At 35.5% G+C, this 17,111-nt stretch overlaps 1 protein-coding gene across 9 annotated transcripts in view; it reads left to right on the top strand.

The window, feature by feature from the left end:
• N4BP2 (NEDD4 binding protein 2) overlaps positions 1–16,139 on the top strand; it is a 69,496-nt gene extending 53,357 nt beyond the window's left edge. For 7 of the 9 annotated variants that reach the window (XM_044945962.1, XM_044945967.1, XM_044945966.1 and 4 more), the window contains 4 exons: positions 1,910–2,098; positions 3,061–3,229; positions 11,199–11,322; positions 12,724–16,139. In XM_044945962.1, the coding sequence (XP_044801897.1) occupies positions 1,910–2,098; positions 3,061–3,229; positions 11,199–11,322; positions 12,724–12,769 (528 nt within the window). In that variant the 3' untranslated portion in view covers positions 12,770–16,139. Of the gene's footprint in view, positions 1–296; positions 2,099–3,060; positions 3,230–11,198; positions 11,323–12,723 lie in introns of those variants that run through there. The other 2 variants (XM_044945963.1, XM_044945968.1) reach the window with 2 other exon arrangements.
• Positions 16,140–17,111: the final 972 nt, after the last annotated feature.

Below are 17,111 nucleotides of genomic sequence, written 5' to 3'. Positions count from 1 at the left end.
GGAGATAAGATATACTTAGTCTTTCTCAAAAAAATGTAGGCAGATGTCACAACACTGATAAAAATATTGTTAAGATTTGTGAGCAGAATAGTCTGTCTTTGATATCCCAGGACCTTAAAGGACCAGAGATACTAAAAGAGAGTATCATGATACCAGTAACATATTGGTTTCCCGGTTTTGTTCAAGAAACTAACATTTATTTAAAACTGTGTTTTGTTAATACTAGTACCTTTTCCCTTTAGTTGTTAATGAAATTTGCAAGTTTGTTACCTTTGGAAATGGTTTTAATATTACAGTACATCATGCTTTCAAGAGAATGCTGCTGCTGTTGCTGCTAAGTCGCTGCAGTCGTGTCCGACTCTGTGCGACCCCATAGATGGCAGCCCACCAAGCTCCCCCATCCCTGGGATTCTCCAGGCAAGAACACTGGAGTGGGTTACCATTTCCTTCTCCAATGCATGAAAGTGAAAAGTGAAAGTGAAGTCGCTCAGTCGTGCCCGACTCTTCGAGACCCCATGGACTGCAGCCCATCAGGCTTGTGAATTCTTAGGAAGCATGTATTTCACTTGGCCCTAGTTAGTGAAGTTATAGTAAACCATATCACTATGAAAGGGATATAAAAATAAATTTTGGTTTTATTTTAAAATGAGGGTAGCTTTCATTATATACTTTTTTTTTTCCTTTCTTTTTTTGGGCCTTGCCACGTGGCTTGTGGGATGTTAGTTCCATGAACAGGGATCGAACCCAGGCCTAGGCAGTGAAGGCACAGAATCCTAACTGTTGGACAGCCTGGGAATTCCCTGTCTTTTTTCTTTTTTAAAAATAAGAAATGAAGGGTCTCTTCCCAGAGAACCAAATGTGATTTGCATTTTTTAGTATAAATACCAATAGAGACTTTTAAGGCAAATATTTATGTTTGTTGTATTAGGCACTATGGCTTTTCAAAGGTCATAAAAAGTATTTTCTTTTTTTTAATCCCTTCTCTGCAAAATCTTTGGTTTTATCCAGGATACAAGCTATACACTCATAGACTATTTAAACATTAATATGAAATAGTTAAACAGTAGTATTATTAGTGAGCATGACATAAGGATGTAGGGCCTATGAATATTCTTAGGTAAAGGAGAGTCATGTGTATTGGTTGCAAAAATAAAAATATATTTACAGATTTTTGACTCTAGTAATGAGTAAGGAATGTGGTGATACATTTATGTTATTCTTTTTTATTTGGTTTAGTGTTGAGGCTAATTTGCATAATTTATTTTCATGATCTCATGTTTTAAATTAGAGTTATTTAGTTTAGTTTCTTTAAGTTTCCATATGGGTAACAGCTATTTGATCATATTCCAGAAAGCTCAAAAAGTCAACACTACCATAGTGGCTAGTTGGTTGAATTGATTGAAAACTGCCCTATAAACCTCCTTACGATTTTTACCTACTATCAGGCATGGTCACTCTGTATGCTCTTCTGTTTTCAAAAGAATATTATTCAATTATTTTATTATTGTTTTTTTTTAAATATAAATTGAAATATGCCATTACTTCCTTCAGTGATTGGACCGACCCTATGAATGGGTTTGCAAACTAAAATTTGGAAAATATTGCATTAGATAAATGAATGTTATTCTTTGAATATTTTAAATTCTCTCTTTTGGCTTGATTTTTTTATTTCCAGAGTTTTAGAGAACTATTTAACATCTCCTTAGATAAGAGTGGTTAAAATGGTACAAAAAAGTTAATGATGGTTGACAAGTGCATGACTTACTAGGAAGACAGTAGGGAAATATTGTCTGTTTTTTTTAAGAAGAAAGATAAAAATTAGTAGAGCCCAGTTTTCACGTACAGATTTTGAAGGTAAAGATTGTGTGTTCTTTTCTTTGGGTTCTTCTTATTGTGTAACACCTTATAGGCAAAGAAATTGAAAGAGACTGAAGATATACCAAGTGAACCATCTTTCCAGGACTTTGAGTACCCAGAGTATGATGACTACAGGGCAGAGGCTTTCCTGCACCAGCAGAAGAGGATGGAATGCTACAGCAAGGCAAAAGAAGCTTATCGGATGGGGAAGAAAAACGTTGCCACATTTTATGCCCAGCAGGTAAAGAGGAAAGCCAGTTCTTTTTTTCTTTGTCATCTATGATGTCTGAATAATCTTGAAGGAGATAATACTCATACTGTGACTAGATGAAGTTATTCTGGGGAATGTAGATTATATTCTGTAAGTGATGTAAAGTAGCCTATTCCATAAGAACTGTATGGTCTGAGAATTCCAACAGTCCCTAATCTCTTTTAGGTTGGGTTCTCTCATTCAGTACTACTTCGAAACAGTTACAAGTTTAATGGAGGAAACACAGCAGAATGTTAGTATTGACCTTCCCAGGTGGGATTACAGAGGACTTGTGCTTTCTATCATGCTTGAATTTTTAGTTAGGTATCACTTTTCATAGTCAGAAATAGAAATTTACATTAATATCTTTCAGGGAAACAGAATTTCTGCCTAGGCTCATTGGGCATGTGTGTGCTCTGCCACTTCAGTCATGTCCAACTCATTGTGGCCCCATTCGGCATATTATTAAAGAAACTGGTTGATTCACTTTTTGTTTTCTTGTGGTTCCACGTAGCTTACTTTTTTATGACTGAGCAGAAAAAGTATCAAACTGGTATTATCTAGTGAACAACAATAACAGACCTTAAGGGATGGCTTCAGGGGTAACTCCAAGTTGTTAAGAGGGTTGAGACTCAGGATTATCAAAAGGTAAACCACTGGATTCCTTCTTGAGATGGATGTTGTTTATTTGTATCCCTCTTCTATGATTTTTGGATCAGAGAATGTGTTAGAAATGCTGATCCAGTAGTTTAAGAACTATGTTATTAGTTCACTGAAATCCACCTAAATTTTTGGTGTGTTTTTGCATATTACCCCACTGCATAAAAAATTTTAGATTAATTTTTCCATTTTTTTTTTGTTCTTCTTTTTACTGGGGGCACTATTTGTTTTCTGATTGCCTACTAAGTAGCAGATATGAAAAGTGATCACTGGTGATATGTTTATATTTAAAGGGTAGTCTCCATGAGCAGAAGATGAAAGAAGCTAATCACCTTGCTGCCGTGGAGATATTTGAAAAAGTCAATGCCTCCCTACTGCCGCAGAATGTTCTAGACCTCCATGGGCTGCATGTGGATGAGGCTATAGAACATTTGACAACAGTTTTACAGCAGAAAACTGAAGGTAAGACTGTAGTCATGACACATTTTCAGTAGAAAGTATGTCTTTGTTTGTATTGATATAACTTGCAAATTCAAGGGAGTCTGAATGTGCAGGCTAAGGATATGTGTGCCACACTGATAGATGTTTGTATTAGACTCATTCTTCAAGAAAACCTTGGGAAAGAATTCTAACTGCCTTGGCCATTAACATTTTTATTTTCCTGCTTCAGTCATGGGCATGTATATATATCAAACCAAGTGTTGGGCCTCAAAGGCAGGGCATGATATAATCTGAGAATTCTCTGGGTCTTTCAGGAATATTATACATCTTTGTTCGTAGACATTTACTAGAGCTATTAGATACTTATTAGATGTCAGTTGCCCAACAGATATTTAATAAAATACAGAAGTAAATAAGGTGATAGGATTTTTATAGAATTATCATAAATTCAGGATTTCTGAGTGTTTGCATTATAATGGTGTGTCTTTCTCCCTTTCTGCTTGTATTTAGTCTTTGCAGGTCAATAGGAAAGCTACTGCCTGCCTCTTAAAATCGTATTATGTATATTACATACATTAAAGTATCTTGTTGGTTTATTATCTTGTTTCCTTTTCATCACCAGATGGTAACACTTAGGAAAATTCAATCTTTGTAGTACCCAGACTAATAGTAGGGAATCATCTAATACTAGGGAATCATCTCCTTTTACCACTGCTAGGGTATTTTGAATTCTCAACTTGACTTTCTTTTTATCTTCCATTTTATTGTGGAGACATAAAATCCATGCCTCAGTTATTCCTTGTGGTTCCATCATACTGCTTTGTCATTGATAGCTGTATTCCAGTTACTTAGTTTTGTATATATTTTAGAAAGTTGTATACTATATGTTATATAAGTTTATCAGTTCAACACATATCAGTTATATTATTAAATACTTGATTAAATATAATTGATATAAAAGGTTGAGAATTCATCTATCATGCAAACCATGTTCAAAAGGTTCCAGAATAAAATAAGAACACCTCTGTATCCATGAGTATAAAGTAACAAGTGGTAACATTTTACTGTATGTGCTGCTTTTTTTTTTTTGCTCTTACCTTCCTGATGGAAATCAACACCCTTCAGTTTGCATTCATCATCAGTCCATTTGTAGTATTCCTTTTGTGAGTTTAAAAAAATGAACATACATGGTGTCACACTGTATAATCAGCCAAGTTCCTTATTTTCACCCAATCTCGTTTTCAAGATCTACTCATCTTAATGAATTGTTTTTTTTTTTTTAATTATAACTGCTGTATAGTATTATGTGACCATGTCATAATGTGCCCATCTCTCTATTTATGGGCATTTTTATTTTGCATATCAACATGTATGTCTACTCTTACCACTATCTTTTTTCCCTAGCTTTTTATATTGAAAAATTTAAAACTCACAGAGAAGTTGAATGAATTGTAGACTGACCAGTCATCAACATTTGGCCACATTTGTTTCTCTCTCTCAAATTGCTTTCTGCTGAACCATTTGAGAATAAGTTTTAAACATTGTGGTGCTTTGTTTTTGAACACCTCAACATGTTTTATCACTTGAGGACAAATTCATTTTCCTACATAATCACAATACATTATCACTTTTAAGGCATTTAACATTGTTAACAAAGTGTTGTCTAATATACAGGCCATACTTAGTGTTTTCTAGTTGTATGGAAAGGTCTTGGAAAGGTCTTATGAGCTGTCCAGTCATGCATCACATGTTCCAGTTGATGGTCCCAATTCAGTAGCCTCCTGTGATAATAGAGTGGTTCCTTTGTCTAATTTTTGTTTTCCATGTCATTGACATTTTTAAAGATTCCAAGTCAGTCGTTTGGTAGATTGTCGAACAATTTTAATTTGTCTGATTGTTTCTTCACGGCTAGATTCAGTTTAAAATTTTCTTGGTAAAAATGCTGCATAGGTGATGTTAGGTTATCCTTGGTGAACTCATTAGAAGACACATATGGTCAGTTTTCCCTTATTGGTGGTGTTAAGTTTGATTTCTTAGCTGAGATATGGAACTCTATCATGTCAGATTTTGCTTTGTAAATGTACCTTTTCTCCCTTTGTAATCAGTTAGTAAATTTTGGTGATTGATTCTTTTTGACTGTGTGAATAACTGTTTTCATACAGCTGTTCTCATTTTGCCTTATGATTTTAGCATCCATTTATGATCCTTGTCTGAATCAGTTATTTTATTGATGGTTCCATCAGTTCAGTTCAGTCACTCAGTCGTGTCCAACTCTTTGCGACCCTATGAACCGCGGCACGCCAGGCCTCCCTGTCCATCACCAACTCCCGGAGTCCACCCAAACCTGTGTCCATCGAGTTGGTGATGCCATCCAACCATCTCATCCTCTGTCATCCCCTTCTCCTCCTGCCCTCAATCTTTCCCAGCGTCAGGGTCTTTTCAAATGAGTTAGCTCTTCGCATGAGGTGGCCAAAGTATTACAGTTTCAGCTTCAACATCAGTCCCTCCAATGAACACCCAGGACTAATCTCCTTTAGGATGGACTTGTTGGATCTCCTTGCAGTCCAAGGGACTCTCAAGAGTCTTCTCCAATACCACAGTTCAAAAGCATCAATTCTTCTTTATAAAGAAGCCTAGCCTTCTTTATAGTCCAACTCTCACATCCATATATGACCATTGGAAAAACCATAGTCTTGACTAGACGGACCTTTGTTGGCAAAGTAATGTCTCTGCTTTTTAATATGCTGTCAAGGTTGGTCATAACTTTCCTTCTAAGGAGCAAGCGTCTTTTAATTTCATGGCTGCAATTACCATCTGCAGTGATTTTAGAGCTCAGAAAAATAAAGTCAGCCACTGTGTCCACTGTTTTTCCATCTATTTGCCCTGAAGTGATGGGACCAGATGCCATGATTTTCGTTTTCTGAATGTTGAGCTTTAAGCCAACATTTTCCCTCTCCTCTTTCACTTTCATCAAGAGGATTTTTTTTAGTTCCTCTTCACTTTCTGCCATAAGGGTGGTGTCATCTGCATATCTGAGGTTATTGATATTTCTCCCAGCAATCTTGATTCCAGCTTGTGCTTCTTCCAGCCCAGCGTTTCTCATGATGTACTCTGCATATAAGTTAAATAAACAGGGTGACAATATACAGCCTTGACGTACTTCTTTTCCTATTTGGAACCAGTCTGTTGTTCCATGTCCAGTTCTAACTGTTGCTTCCTGACCTGCATACAGGTTTCTCAAGAGGCAGGTCAAGTGGTCTGGTATTCCCATCTCTTTCAGAATTTTCCACAGTTTATTGTGATCCACACAGTCAAAGGCTTTGGCATAGTCAGTAAAGCAGAGATAGATGTTTTTCTGGAACTCTCTTGCTTTTTTGATGATCCAGCAGATGTTGGCAATTTGATCTCTGGGTCCTCTGCCTTTTCTAAAACCAACTTGAACACCTGGAAGTTCATGGTTCATATATTGCTGAAGCCTGGCTTGGAGAATTTTGAGCATTACTTTACTAGCATGTGAGATGAGTGCAATTGTGTGGTAGTTTGAGCATTCTTTGGCATTGCCTTTCTTTGAGATTGAAATGAAAACTGACCTTTTCCAGTCTTGTGGCCACTGCTGAGTTTTCCAAATGTGCTGGCATATTGAGTGCAGCACTTTCCCAGCATCATCTTTCAGAATTTGAAACAGCTCAACTGAAATTCCATCACCTCCACTAGCTTTGTTCGTAGTGATGCTTCCTAAGGCCCACTTGACTTTACATTCCAGTATGTCTGGTCAGTGATCACACCATTGTAATTATCTGGGTTGTGAAAATCCTTTTTGTACAGTTCTTCTGTGTTATCTTGGTGGTCCCATAATGGTGTTTTAAAATTTATATTCCTTCTGTGTTTATTAGCAGACATTCTTTGATAGAGTAGAGGATTTACCTCCCCCACTTGTTTTTTAAATATAATTTTGAAAATCTTGGAGAAAATCTAGAAAACAGCAACGAAGATTAGAAGAGAAAATTTAAGAGCAGCTTAAATACATTATTTAATCTGGAGAAAAGAAAAATTCCTATATAGAAGTATTATAAGGGAATATTTTGTTTATAGAGGATGAATACATCATTTACTCAATAAAAACTTGATGATCTTTTATATTCTTGACATCAAACATAAAGCAGTGAAAAAGACATACAATTCCCATCTTTATGGAATTTGCCATCTAGCCTGGAAAATCCCATGGACAGAGGAGCCTGGTAGGCTGCAGTCCATGGGGTCGCTAAGAGTCGGAGACGACTGAGTGACTTCACTTTCACTTTTCACTTTCATGCACTGGAGAAGGAAATGGCAACCCACTCCAGTGTTCTTGCCTGGAGAATCCCAGGGATGGTGGAGCCTGATGGGTTGCCATCTATGGGGTCGCACAGAGTTGGACACGACTAAAGTGACTTAGCAGCAGCAGCAGCAGCAACAGAATAGATGATAGTGAATGACTAGTTACATAATTAGCACTGTGATAAGGTTGCCATGTTTCATTTAGCATAAATCCCCACATCCCTACATAGTTGTTTCTGCTCTGCGTCTTCATCCTTGTCTTGTGTTTTGCTTCTCTTCCATTTCTTTATGTTTAGTTACCGCTTGTTGACTTTCAGACTAAATTAGGCTGCCTATTAAAAACTTCTGCTAGTACTCGTGTGTATCACAGTATTTATAAAAAGCTTCTTATATAGGTGACTTTTTGCATGGGGGCTGTGCTGAGTCTTTATAGTGCATGCAAGCTTTCTCTAGTTGCGGCGAGTAGGGGCTACTCTTCATTGTGGTGTACAGGCTTCTCATTGTCCTCTTATTGAAGTGGCTTCTCTTCTATTGGGGCACAGGCTCTAGGTGTGCAGACTTTAGTAAGTTGTGATGCGCGGGCTTAGTTGCTCCATGGCATGTGGGATCTTTCTTGACTGGGAATCAAACCCATGTCCCCTGCACTGGCAGGTGGATTCCTAACCACTGAACCACTAGGGAAGTCCATATAATGATTATTAAATGTCCATCTTTTTGGCCAAAAATTGAGCCAAAGATAATTATTGAATCATTATTGTATATTCTGCTTTCCACTCAACACTTTAAAAACCTTTCGAGTAAGTGACTGAATAAAGAGTAGGTATTCCTTTCATTTTATAGATAAGGAAACTGATGACTTAGTAAGTTTAATAAAATGGAAAATAATAAGTGTTATTAAGGATACAGAGAATTGGAACCGTCATATATTGCTAGTGGGAATGTTAAATGGTGCAACCTGTGGAAAGGTTGACATTCCTTAAAGGTTAAGCATAGAGTTACCATATGACCCAGCAGTTCTGGTCCCAGGCTTGTACACAAGAGAATTGAAAACACAATTCATCCACACAGAAACTTATGTATGTTCATAATAGCCAAAAGGTGGAAACAACCCAGATGTCTATCCACTGGTGAATGGACAAAATGTGGTATATTGATACAGTGGAATATAATTAAGCCATAAAAAGGAATGAAATACTGACACCTTCTGCAACACAGATGAACCTTGTAAGGATTATGCAGTGTGAAAGAAGCCAGATACAATGGGCCACATATTATATGATTTCCATTTATATAAATTGTCTAGAATAGGATCCATAGAAACAGAAAGTTCATTATTGTTTTCTGGGACTGGAAAGCCAGGGATGGACACTGACTGCTAACTGGCCCAGAATTTCTTTTTGAGATGATGGAATGTTCTGGAATTAGATCATGATGATGGTTGCACAACATTGTAATGTACTAAAACACACTGAATTGTACATTTTAAAATCATGAATTTTATTTCAGTAGAAAAAATTATGAGAATAAAAGAGTTAAATAACTTGTTTAAAGTGATACTTGGCCAGACCCAAGATACAAACTCTCTCTGGAAGCCAAAGCCCATCTGTGCACGCTGCCTGTGGTGACCTGTAATTATGGTTGGTCACCACCAGATGGTAGTATTTTTTGAACAGAAACGTGTCCAGAGGAACAATCTGTGACTCTGTCCCACATTGCTTGTAGTTGTAAAAGATGATGGTCAAAATTAGGGATGAATTATTTTAAAAAATCTGACCCTTTTGTGTCTTCTGATTGAAATGTATATACCACAACTACCCATGAAGCTTTTTGCCCCCACATAACCAGAAGCAGATAAAGCCTTTAGATCTGACTACTGCTTTGTTCAGATTTGTAGGGAATAGAGGAACATGTTAGATGACACCATGGGGATACAAAGTCCAAACTGTAAATATTTAGGATAAATGATCTCATTTTTCCAACAAATTGAAAAACTCCATCACACGGGGAAGGAGAACCTTTTAAAAGTTAAGAGGTATATCAACCAAATACCCAGGGATCAAATCCTGGTCTCCTGCATTGCAGGCAGATTCTCTACCGTCTGAGCCACCAGGGATGCCCTATGAAATATATCAACCAAATACAATGTGTGGACTTTTCAACCCTGATTCAAACAAATCACAGTTTTTAAGACTATTGGGGGAAATTTTTAGCCATTTTTAGAAATGTTAAGGAACTATTTTTAACTTTGTAAGATATGATTGTGACATTGTGGTTATGTTTTTTTAGAGAGTCTTTATCTTTTAAAATACGTACTGAAATATTTATAGTTGAAATGATAAATCTGAGAAGTGCTTTAGATGAGTTTAAACAGGGATTATAAATACAAGAGCAACATGCCCACTTTAATTCCAGACTAAATATTGCCTTGGAGATATGAGACTTGAAAAACAATGTTTGTGGATCTGCTCGAGTCTTAGGGCCGGAGAAGGCAATGGCACCCCACTCCAGTACTCTTGCCTGGAAAATCCCATGGACAGAGGAGCCTGGTAGGCTGCAGTCCATGGGGTTGCTAAGAGTCTGACACAACTGAGCGACTTCACTTTCAGTTTTCACTTTCATGCATTGGAGAAGGAAAATGGCAACCCACTCCAGTGTTCTTGCCTGGAGAATCCCAGGGACAGGGGAGCCTGGTGGGCTGCCATCTATGGGGTCGCACAGAGTCAGACACGACTGAAGTGACTTAACAGCAGCAGCAGCAGAGTCTTATGGCAACTTAATGAACAGAGTATGGAATGTTTATGGGTATATGTATTTTATGCTAAAGGTCATAACTTGTGCTATTTAAAACTGAGGAGCAAATACCTACTGAATTGTGAAATCAATTCATATTATAAACAGGTTTTTTGTTGTTGCTATTTTATTGTAGCTGTTACTTTCAGATTTATATACTTTATTTGCACAGGCTCATTTCCAAAGCAGGAGCTATGGTCTTTTAAGAGGCTCAGGTTCATTTGATATTTTAAAATCATCTATTTGGAAGACTTTCTTAAGTTAATAATTGGTTATCTTTAACAATAACACTGCAGTCTATGCTATAATTAGTGGGTTTGCTAATGGCTCTTCCTGAGAGTGATAGCCTGTAAAGCAGTTGCCTCATACCCCATTTTACTGACAAGAAAATAGGCACAGATAGGCTAAGAAACTTGTCCATGGTCCCAATACACAGTCATTTAGTGGCAGAGCTGCTTATAATAAAGATCAAAGCTGTCTGGCTTCGGAGTATTTAGTAGAGTTGTTGTAAAGATTCTTAGTTAATAAATGTAAGTCACTTAAAGTGGTGCCTGACTCCATGTGTGTAATAATTGTTCAGTATCGTTAATATTATTGTTGTCATCATTATTTAAGAGAGAAATTCTAGTAGCACATGCATGTCTCTCTCCCGACAGGAGAAGTTCCACTCAAGTCTTTAGGTGGATCAATTGCTATGAAGCTTCTATACTTAAAAGTATAGAAGATAAAACATACATTTAAAAACATCAGTGTAGGACTTTTTGAAGTAATAAATCTTTAAATCCTCATGAAAACAATTTCATATGTGTTTGAGTAAAGGTTTGTTTTCTGTTGAGAATGTAAGATAAATAAATTTTAACTGTTCCAATTCCTGTTCTAACAGAATTTAAACAGAATGGTGGTAAGCCCTATCTCTCTGTGATAACGGGGAGAGGAAACCACAGCCAGGGAGGGGTTGCGCGCATCAAACCAGCCGTCATTAAATACCTCACAAGCCATAACTTTAGGTAAGTATAGATTTCTGTTATCGATAATGGCAGTTGCCCATATGCAGATAATAAACACTAATAGTATGCTCAGAACAATTTTTTAAGACAGTTTACTAAATTTAACCACCTGATTTTAGCCACAAATTCATGATTAAATTATGATATGTAACATCCTTTCTGGATTTATGATGTCTAGTAAACCAGAAATGAAAGAAAAATGGTTTGTTGTTGAAGTAATCATTTGAAAAAAACTTTTTCTATCATAGATTTAAAATTTAAAAGGAAATAAGTATATTCTTTTTTTTTTTATGTTATTTAAGATAGTTAGATTATACATATCATCAGTTTAGTTCAGTTCAGTCACTTAGTCGTGTCCGACTCTTTGCAACCCCATGGACTGCAGCACGCCAGGCCTCCCTGTCCATCACCAACTCCCGGAGTTTACTCAAACTCATGTCCGTTGAGTCGGTGATGCCATCCAACCATCTCATCCTCTGTCGTCCTCTTTTCCTCACACCCTAAGGTTATTGTTTAATTCTTTTGAAAAGAAGTACATGTTTGTGGATTTTGGAAGAATTTGGAGCTCCTGCTAAAATGTGGTTATAATTTGTATGTATTTAAACTTTAGTGGAAATCTCTAGTCAGTTATGAATTTATTCATCTTCATAAATTAAGTGCCACTATTAGTCTTAGCTGGCAAATATGAAATGTCCTTTTTCATTAAGTGATTATTATTCAGTAACAGCCAATGGCAAGACAAGTTCAAGAAGAAAGATTTGTTGATGGATAGATTCCCTGAGGAATCCCAGTGCCCTCCTTCCCTTCTAGTTTCAGTTATTACAGCCTGTTTTGTTTATGTCATGTAATAAAATGTTGGCTATGTTATAGAAAGATGTAGCATTAATTCTGAGCATGAAAACAGATGACATTTTAGGGTTACTTTTACAAAAGAAATAGGCTAGAACATTATCGTATTGGAATTAATCATCTGTTTTAGAGACTGGTGGTGTTTCTTTAAATTTCACACTGAGGGAGTTTCATGTTCTGGTAAATCAGACTTACCTATGGAAATTTCTTCTTGGTGCTGTTATAATGCAGAGAGAAAATGTAATTCAGACATCATCATATCCTTCATACAGCTTACTGTTATTCATTAACATCAAAATCAGGCTTGAGAATTTTAAAAAATCTTAAATTGTAATAACTGCTGTTAGAAGTAATCCCCAGCCTTAGTCATGTATTTATTTTGACAGTAGATTAAAAAGAACACAAGCATAGATATTAGTCCTTGATTTAACTTAAAGGAGAGTGCTTTGATAGTGAATATTATGTTTAGCATAGGCACTTAGAATTGGTTACAAGATATATTTCGTAATCAATTTGAAATTTTTATCTTTAACTCTTTTTTCATTTTTGCAGATTCGCTGAAATTAAACCAGGGTGCTTGAAAGTCATGCTAAAATAAAATAAACATCCTTGACTAAAAAGTGTGAAGGTTTGTAGCTTAAAATTAGTTTTATTTGCAGTGATTTAGTCAATTTTACGTAAATGTATGTTTTATTAGTAGTGATGTCCAGTTATAAACAGAAAAACATGATGTTTTTCAAAATTCAAGAGAAGTTTAATTTTTACTGAATCAAATGCTGAATATGTTATCTATTAAAGATAATTAAAGAGAATTTTTATTGATTACCAGATGTCTAAGAAAATTATCAGCTGTGGTTTTAAAGATTGAAATGCTCTGATACTGTCTCAGACAGAAAATGTTACCTTTATATTAATTGTTGTTTGACGTTTCATAAAGTCTTAAAGGCTTCTATGAGAGGTATTTAAAGTGCTTTGAGATCTAGTTGTAGTAGTACAGAAAGAAAGGAGATCTAACAGAAACCTTTGAGTGCTTTTGATTTCAAAACAATACAAAAAATCATTTTGCCATATTCTGCATGAAGGAAGACACTCTGTTGTCCTTCTTCTTTGTATATGGTTCTGATCGCTTACCTTTTGTTCCTTCTTTCTGGGTGTGTACATTTCCTAGAAGTTAAGTTGGGGTCTGAGATTATGGTGCAGTTTTATACCTTCCATAGGCAGACAAGTTTTCAAAGAAGGAGTGCCGCTGTCTTCTAGAACTGCTCCTAGTCTTATAGCACTGCCTGTGTAAATGATATTTATTGAAAACAGTACTAAAGAGCTATATTTTGTATTTGAGGCATGTAATTTCTAAACTAGAGAAGGTCAAAATCCTATTAACTTAAAACAGATATAGAAAACATTTTTGATATAATCATAAAAGAAATTCTTACAATTTAAAAGTTTTTTACCTTTATTATTAAAAAGAACCAACTTTCTGAAAGGAAACTCACTGACATCTTTTTTCTTGGTCAGCTTAAAAAGCCCTGTTAGTATACTTGTCAGTTATAACTTCCTTTACACAAGTTTAGTGTGATAAAGTATAATTTTCCAATATGAGACGCTGGCTTAAATAAATCTGACTTTGGATATTAAGGGTATTTTCAACATATGTAGTTTTAGCAAACAACTGTATTAATTTTTGATAAGCTTAAAAATTATTTGGACTAGAGGTGATAGGATTGCGCTATTACTGAAAGAATTTCCAGAAGAACAGACATTTTAATGAAAATAAAATTCAGAAACATGTTTTTATATATCATGAAAGCATGCTTGTAAAAGAAGAGCCATATCATTGAATTTATTTCCATAAAAATATATGTTTGTTACTTAGGAATAGTAACTGATGTTGAAGTATTATTCACATTGTTACATTTGTGGTAATTTGTTAAAAATGCCAACAGTTTGGCATGTTTTTTGTGAGGTCTAGAAGAGTTGTATACATTAAAAGTAAAACAATTCCTTTCAACAACTTTAATTATAAAACTACAACTGTTAGTTAATGAAATAAAACCTTTCTGTGTATAAATTGATATGATTTAAGAAATGTGTATAACAGTACTAAAACCTAGAATTATTCAAGTGTGTGCAGCTGCATACTCATTTTCTGTGTTTTTATATTTCCTCATCCCAGTTTAAAAAAAGACATCGCTTTTGAGTGCTTCAACTAGACTTTACTTCAATATTAGTTATTATAATTATGATTAATGTGGGAGCAGTCAAAAAGAACAAGAGGTGAGGTATTTTGTGGGCAGAAATCAAATGAAAGAACTTATGTTTTGAACTGTACCAACTCTAATTTTATGCTTTATTTTGGTAAATCTAGGGCATTTCTTCTTAATCATCATTCGTAAATATATGGAGAAATATTGAGCATTATAAATGTTTTTGTAAAGTTGTTTAGTATCAAATTGGCTTCTATCCCACTATCTAGCATAGTTTAAGCAACATGTAATTATGAAAGAAAATTTTATAATGGCTCTTTTCTTGTTTTGCCTGTTTCTAAATCCTGTATGCCAAAGGTAAACAGAGTTTGAGGATTATCAAATTTTTCTCTTTTACTCATTTCTAAATCCTGTGTGTCAAAACTAAAGATAATGAGGGGCTTATCAGAGTTTTTGTGTATGTTTTGGTATATTTGTGCTAATATATGACTTACTAGAATGGCTCTTTGCAAAGTTATTAATATTTAAGAAATACAACAGCTCTGTAATTTTGGAAGGTTTTAATAACGATTATATTCTTTCAATAGTCTCTTACCAGTATCTCCCAGGGGACGATGAGCACTAATGTGGAAACCACAGGGAAAGCAGGGTTGAACAGAGGGGACTCTTAACAGTATTTTCAGTCTGTTCATTCCTTCCTTAAACAGGAGAAATGGAAGTATTTTGTCTTACATTTATTGGCTGTTCACGTATCTCTATATTATTTCAAGTTGAGATTTCTCCAGTGTATTAGTGTTTCAGTACTGCCTGAAATTCTAAGGCCTTTAAATGTGGGACATATTGTATGGTAGAAACTCCGACTTAACACTTTAAAGTGTCTTGTGTATTATAACACGTTTTGGAGAGAAAAGCTAAATAATTCTGTTGGATTGTTTCCAATCCTTTATTTTGTCCTTTTTAAATTCAAGTGTTTTGTATGCTTAGAAAAAAGACATATATAATAGCAAGATTGGTTATTTCTGAGCTGGAAATTGGAAACTTTGAAACTCAGGAAATTGCTCTGACAATGTTTTAACTGCTCTCAATTTAAGAAAATGACAAAATGTATAAAAAAGACACAAAAATAATGTGTGCTGTTTTTTCCAATTGCTTTTTCATTGTGCAATAGAGGTGAAGTTTGATAATTTTTCTGTGTTGTGGTTAAATATTGCTTATTTTTATTTACATGGTAAAGAAAACAGATTTAAATGTTTTGTGTGGCCAAAAAACCTTGTCATTTAAAAGGTAAAGTAAGTTTAGGTAGAATTTATGTAAATGGTGCTTATTTTTAAATGTAATTCAAGTTTACAGTGTTACTTAATGTCTCTTTGCAAAATTTATTAGAGAAATAAGGCTAGAATGGATCTACATCCCGGAGAGCTTTTTATAACTTCACATTATATGATGACATTGTTTTCCTTAAAGTTGAGCAAATGACTTTTATGGTCCAAATGATGAACCCATTTATTAACATATTATTGAGAATTAACCATGAGACTTCTCATTAAAATATAATATTGCAACTGTCAGTTGGAGAATATATTACAAGATTTTCAAACAGTCTATTAGAAACAAAATCCTTTTATTTGTACTATAAAGAAAATGTAATTTTGCTGTTAACTCTGTACTTTTTTATTGAAACTGTTTTATAACTTTGCTTTTAAAATTTCTTATGAAACCATTTGCAAATTACATACTTAATTTAATAAAATACGTTAACCACTGCTCAATGTGAGGACATCCTTCATTTGGTGTGGTGGGGTTAGTGGTTTAAATATTAAAGTACATTTTTATGCATAACTTAATATTTAATATTTCACATGGTCACAATCTCCACTTCCCTCCTCCTGCCCTCCATTCAAGCAGTTAGGCCTTTCTTCTTCCATTACTTCAGGGGAAGGATGTGATCAGCAGAAAGGAAAACCAAAGGAGTGTTCCTAACTTTCATTTGCAAAAGCATACACGCTTAGGGACCAGTAAAGACCAGCAGGACAGACAAAAGAATGAGACAGAGGACTTCCATCACTCCACTCCACCCCGTCCTCAACACAAAGAAGTTTCCTCCAGGATGACACCACACCACCCTTATGGTAGAAAGTGAAGAGGAACTAAAGAGCCTCTTGATGAAGGTGAAAGAGGAGAGTGAAAAAGCTGGCTTAAAACTCTGCATTCAAGAAACTAAGATCATGGCATCCTGTCCTATCACTTCATGGCAAATAGATGGGGAAACAGTGGTTGACTTTATTTTGGGGACTCCAAAATCACTGCATATGGTGACTGCAGCCATGAAATTCAAAAGGTGCTTGCTCCTCGGAAGAAAAGCTATGACCAAGCTAGACAGCATATTTAAAAGCAGAGACTTGACTTTGCCAACAAAGGTCCATCTAGTCAAAGCTATGGTTTTTCCAGTAGTCATGTATGGATGTGAGAGTTGGACTATAAAGAAAGCTGAGCACCGAAGAATTGATGCTTTTGAACGGTGTTGTTGGAGAAGCCTCTTGAGAGTCCCTTTGGACTGCAAGGAGATCCAACCAGTCCATCCTAAAGGAAATCAGTTCTGAGTATTCATTGGAAGGACTAATGCTGAAGCTGAAACTCCAGTACTTTGGCCACCTGATGTGAAGAACTGACTCATTGGAATAGACCCTGATGCTGGGAAAGGTTGAGGGCAGGAGGAGAAGGGGACGGCAGAGGATG

This window comes from Bubalus bubalis, chromosome 7 (genome assembly GCF_019923935.1).
Source record: "Bubalus bubalis isolate 160015118507 breed Murrah chromosome 7, NDDB_SH_1, whole genome shotgun sequence".
NCBI lineage: Eukaryota > Metazoa > Chordata > Mammalia > Artiodactyla > Bovidae > Bubalus > Bubalus bubalis.
The sequence above is the reverse complement of the archived record's forward strand: the minus strand, read 5'-3'. Positions and strand labels throughout refer to the sequence as shown.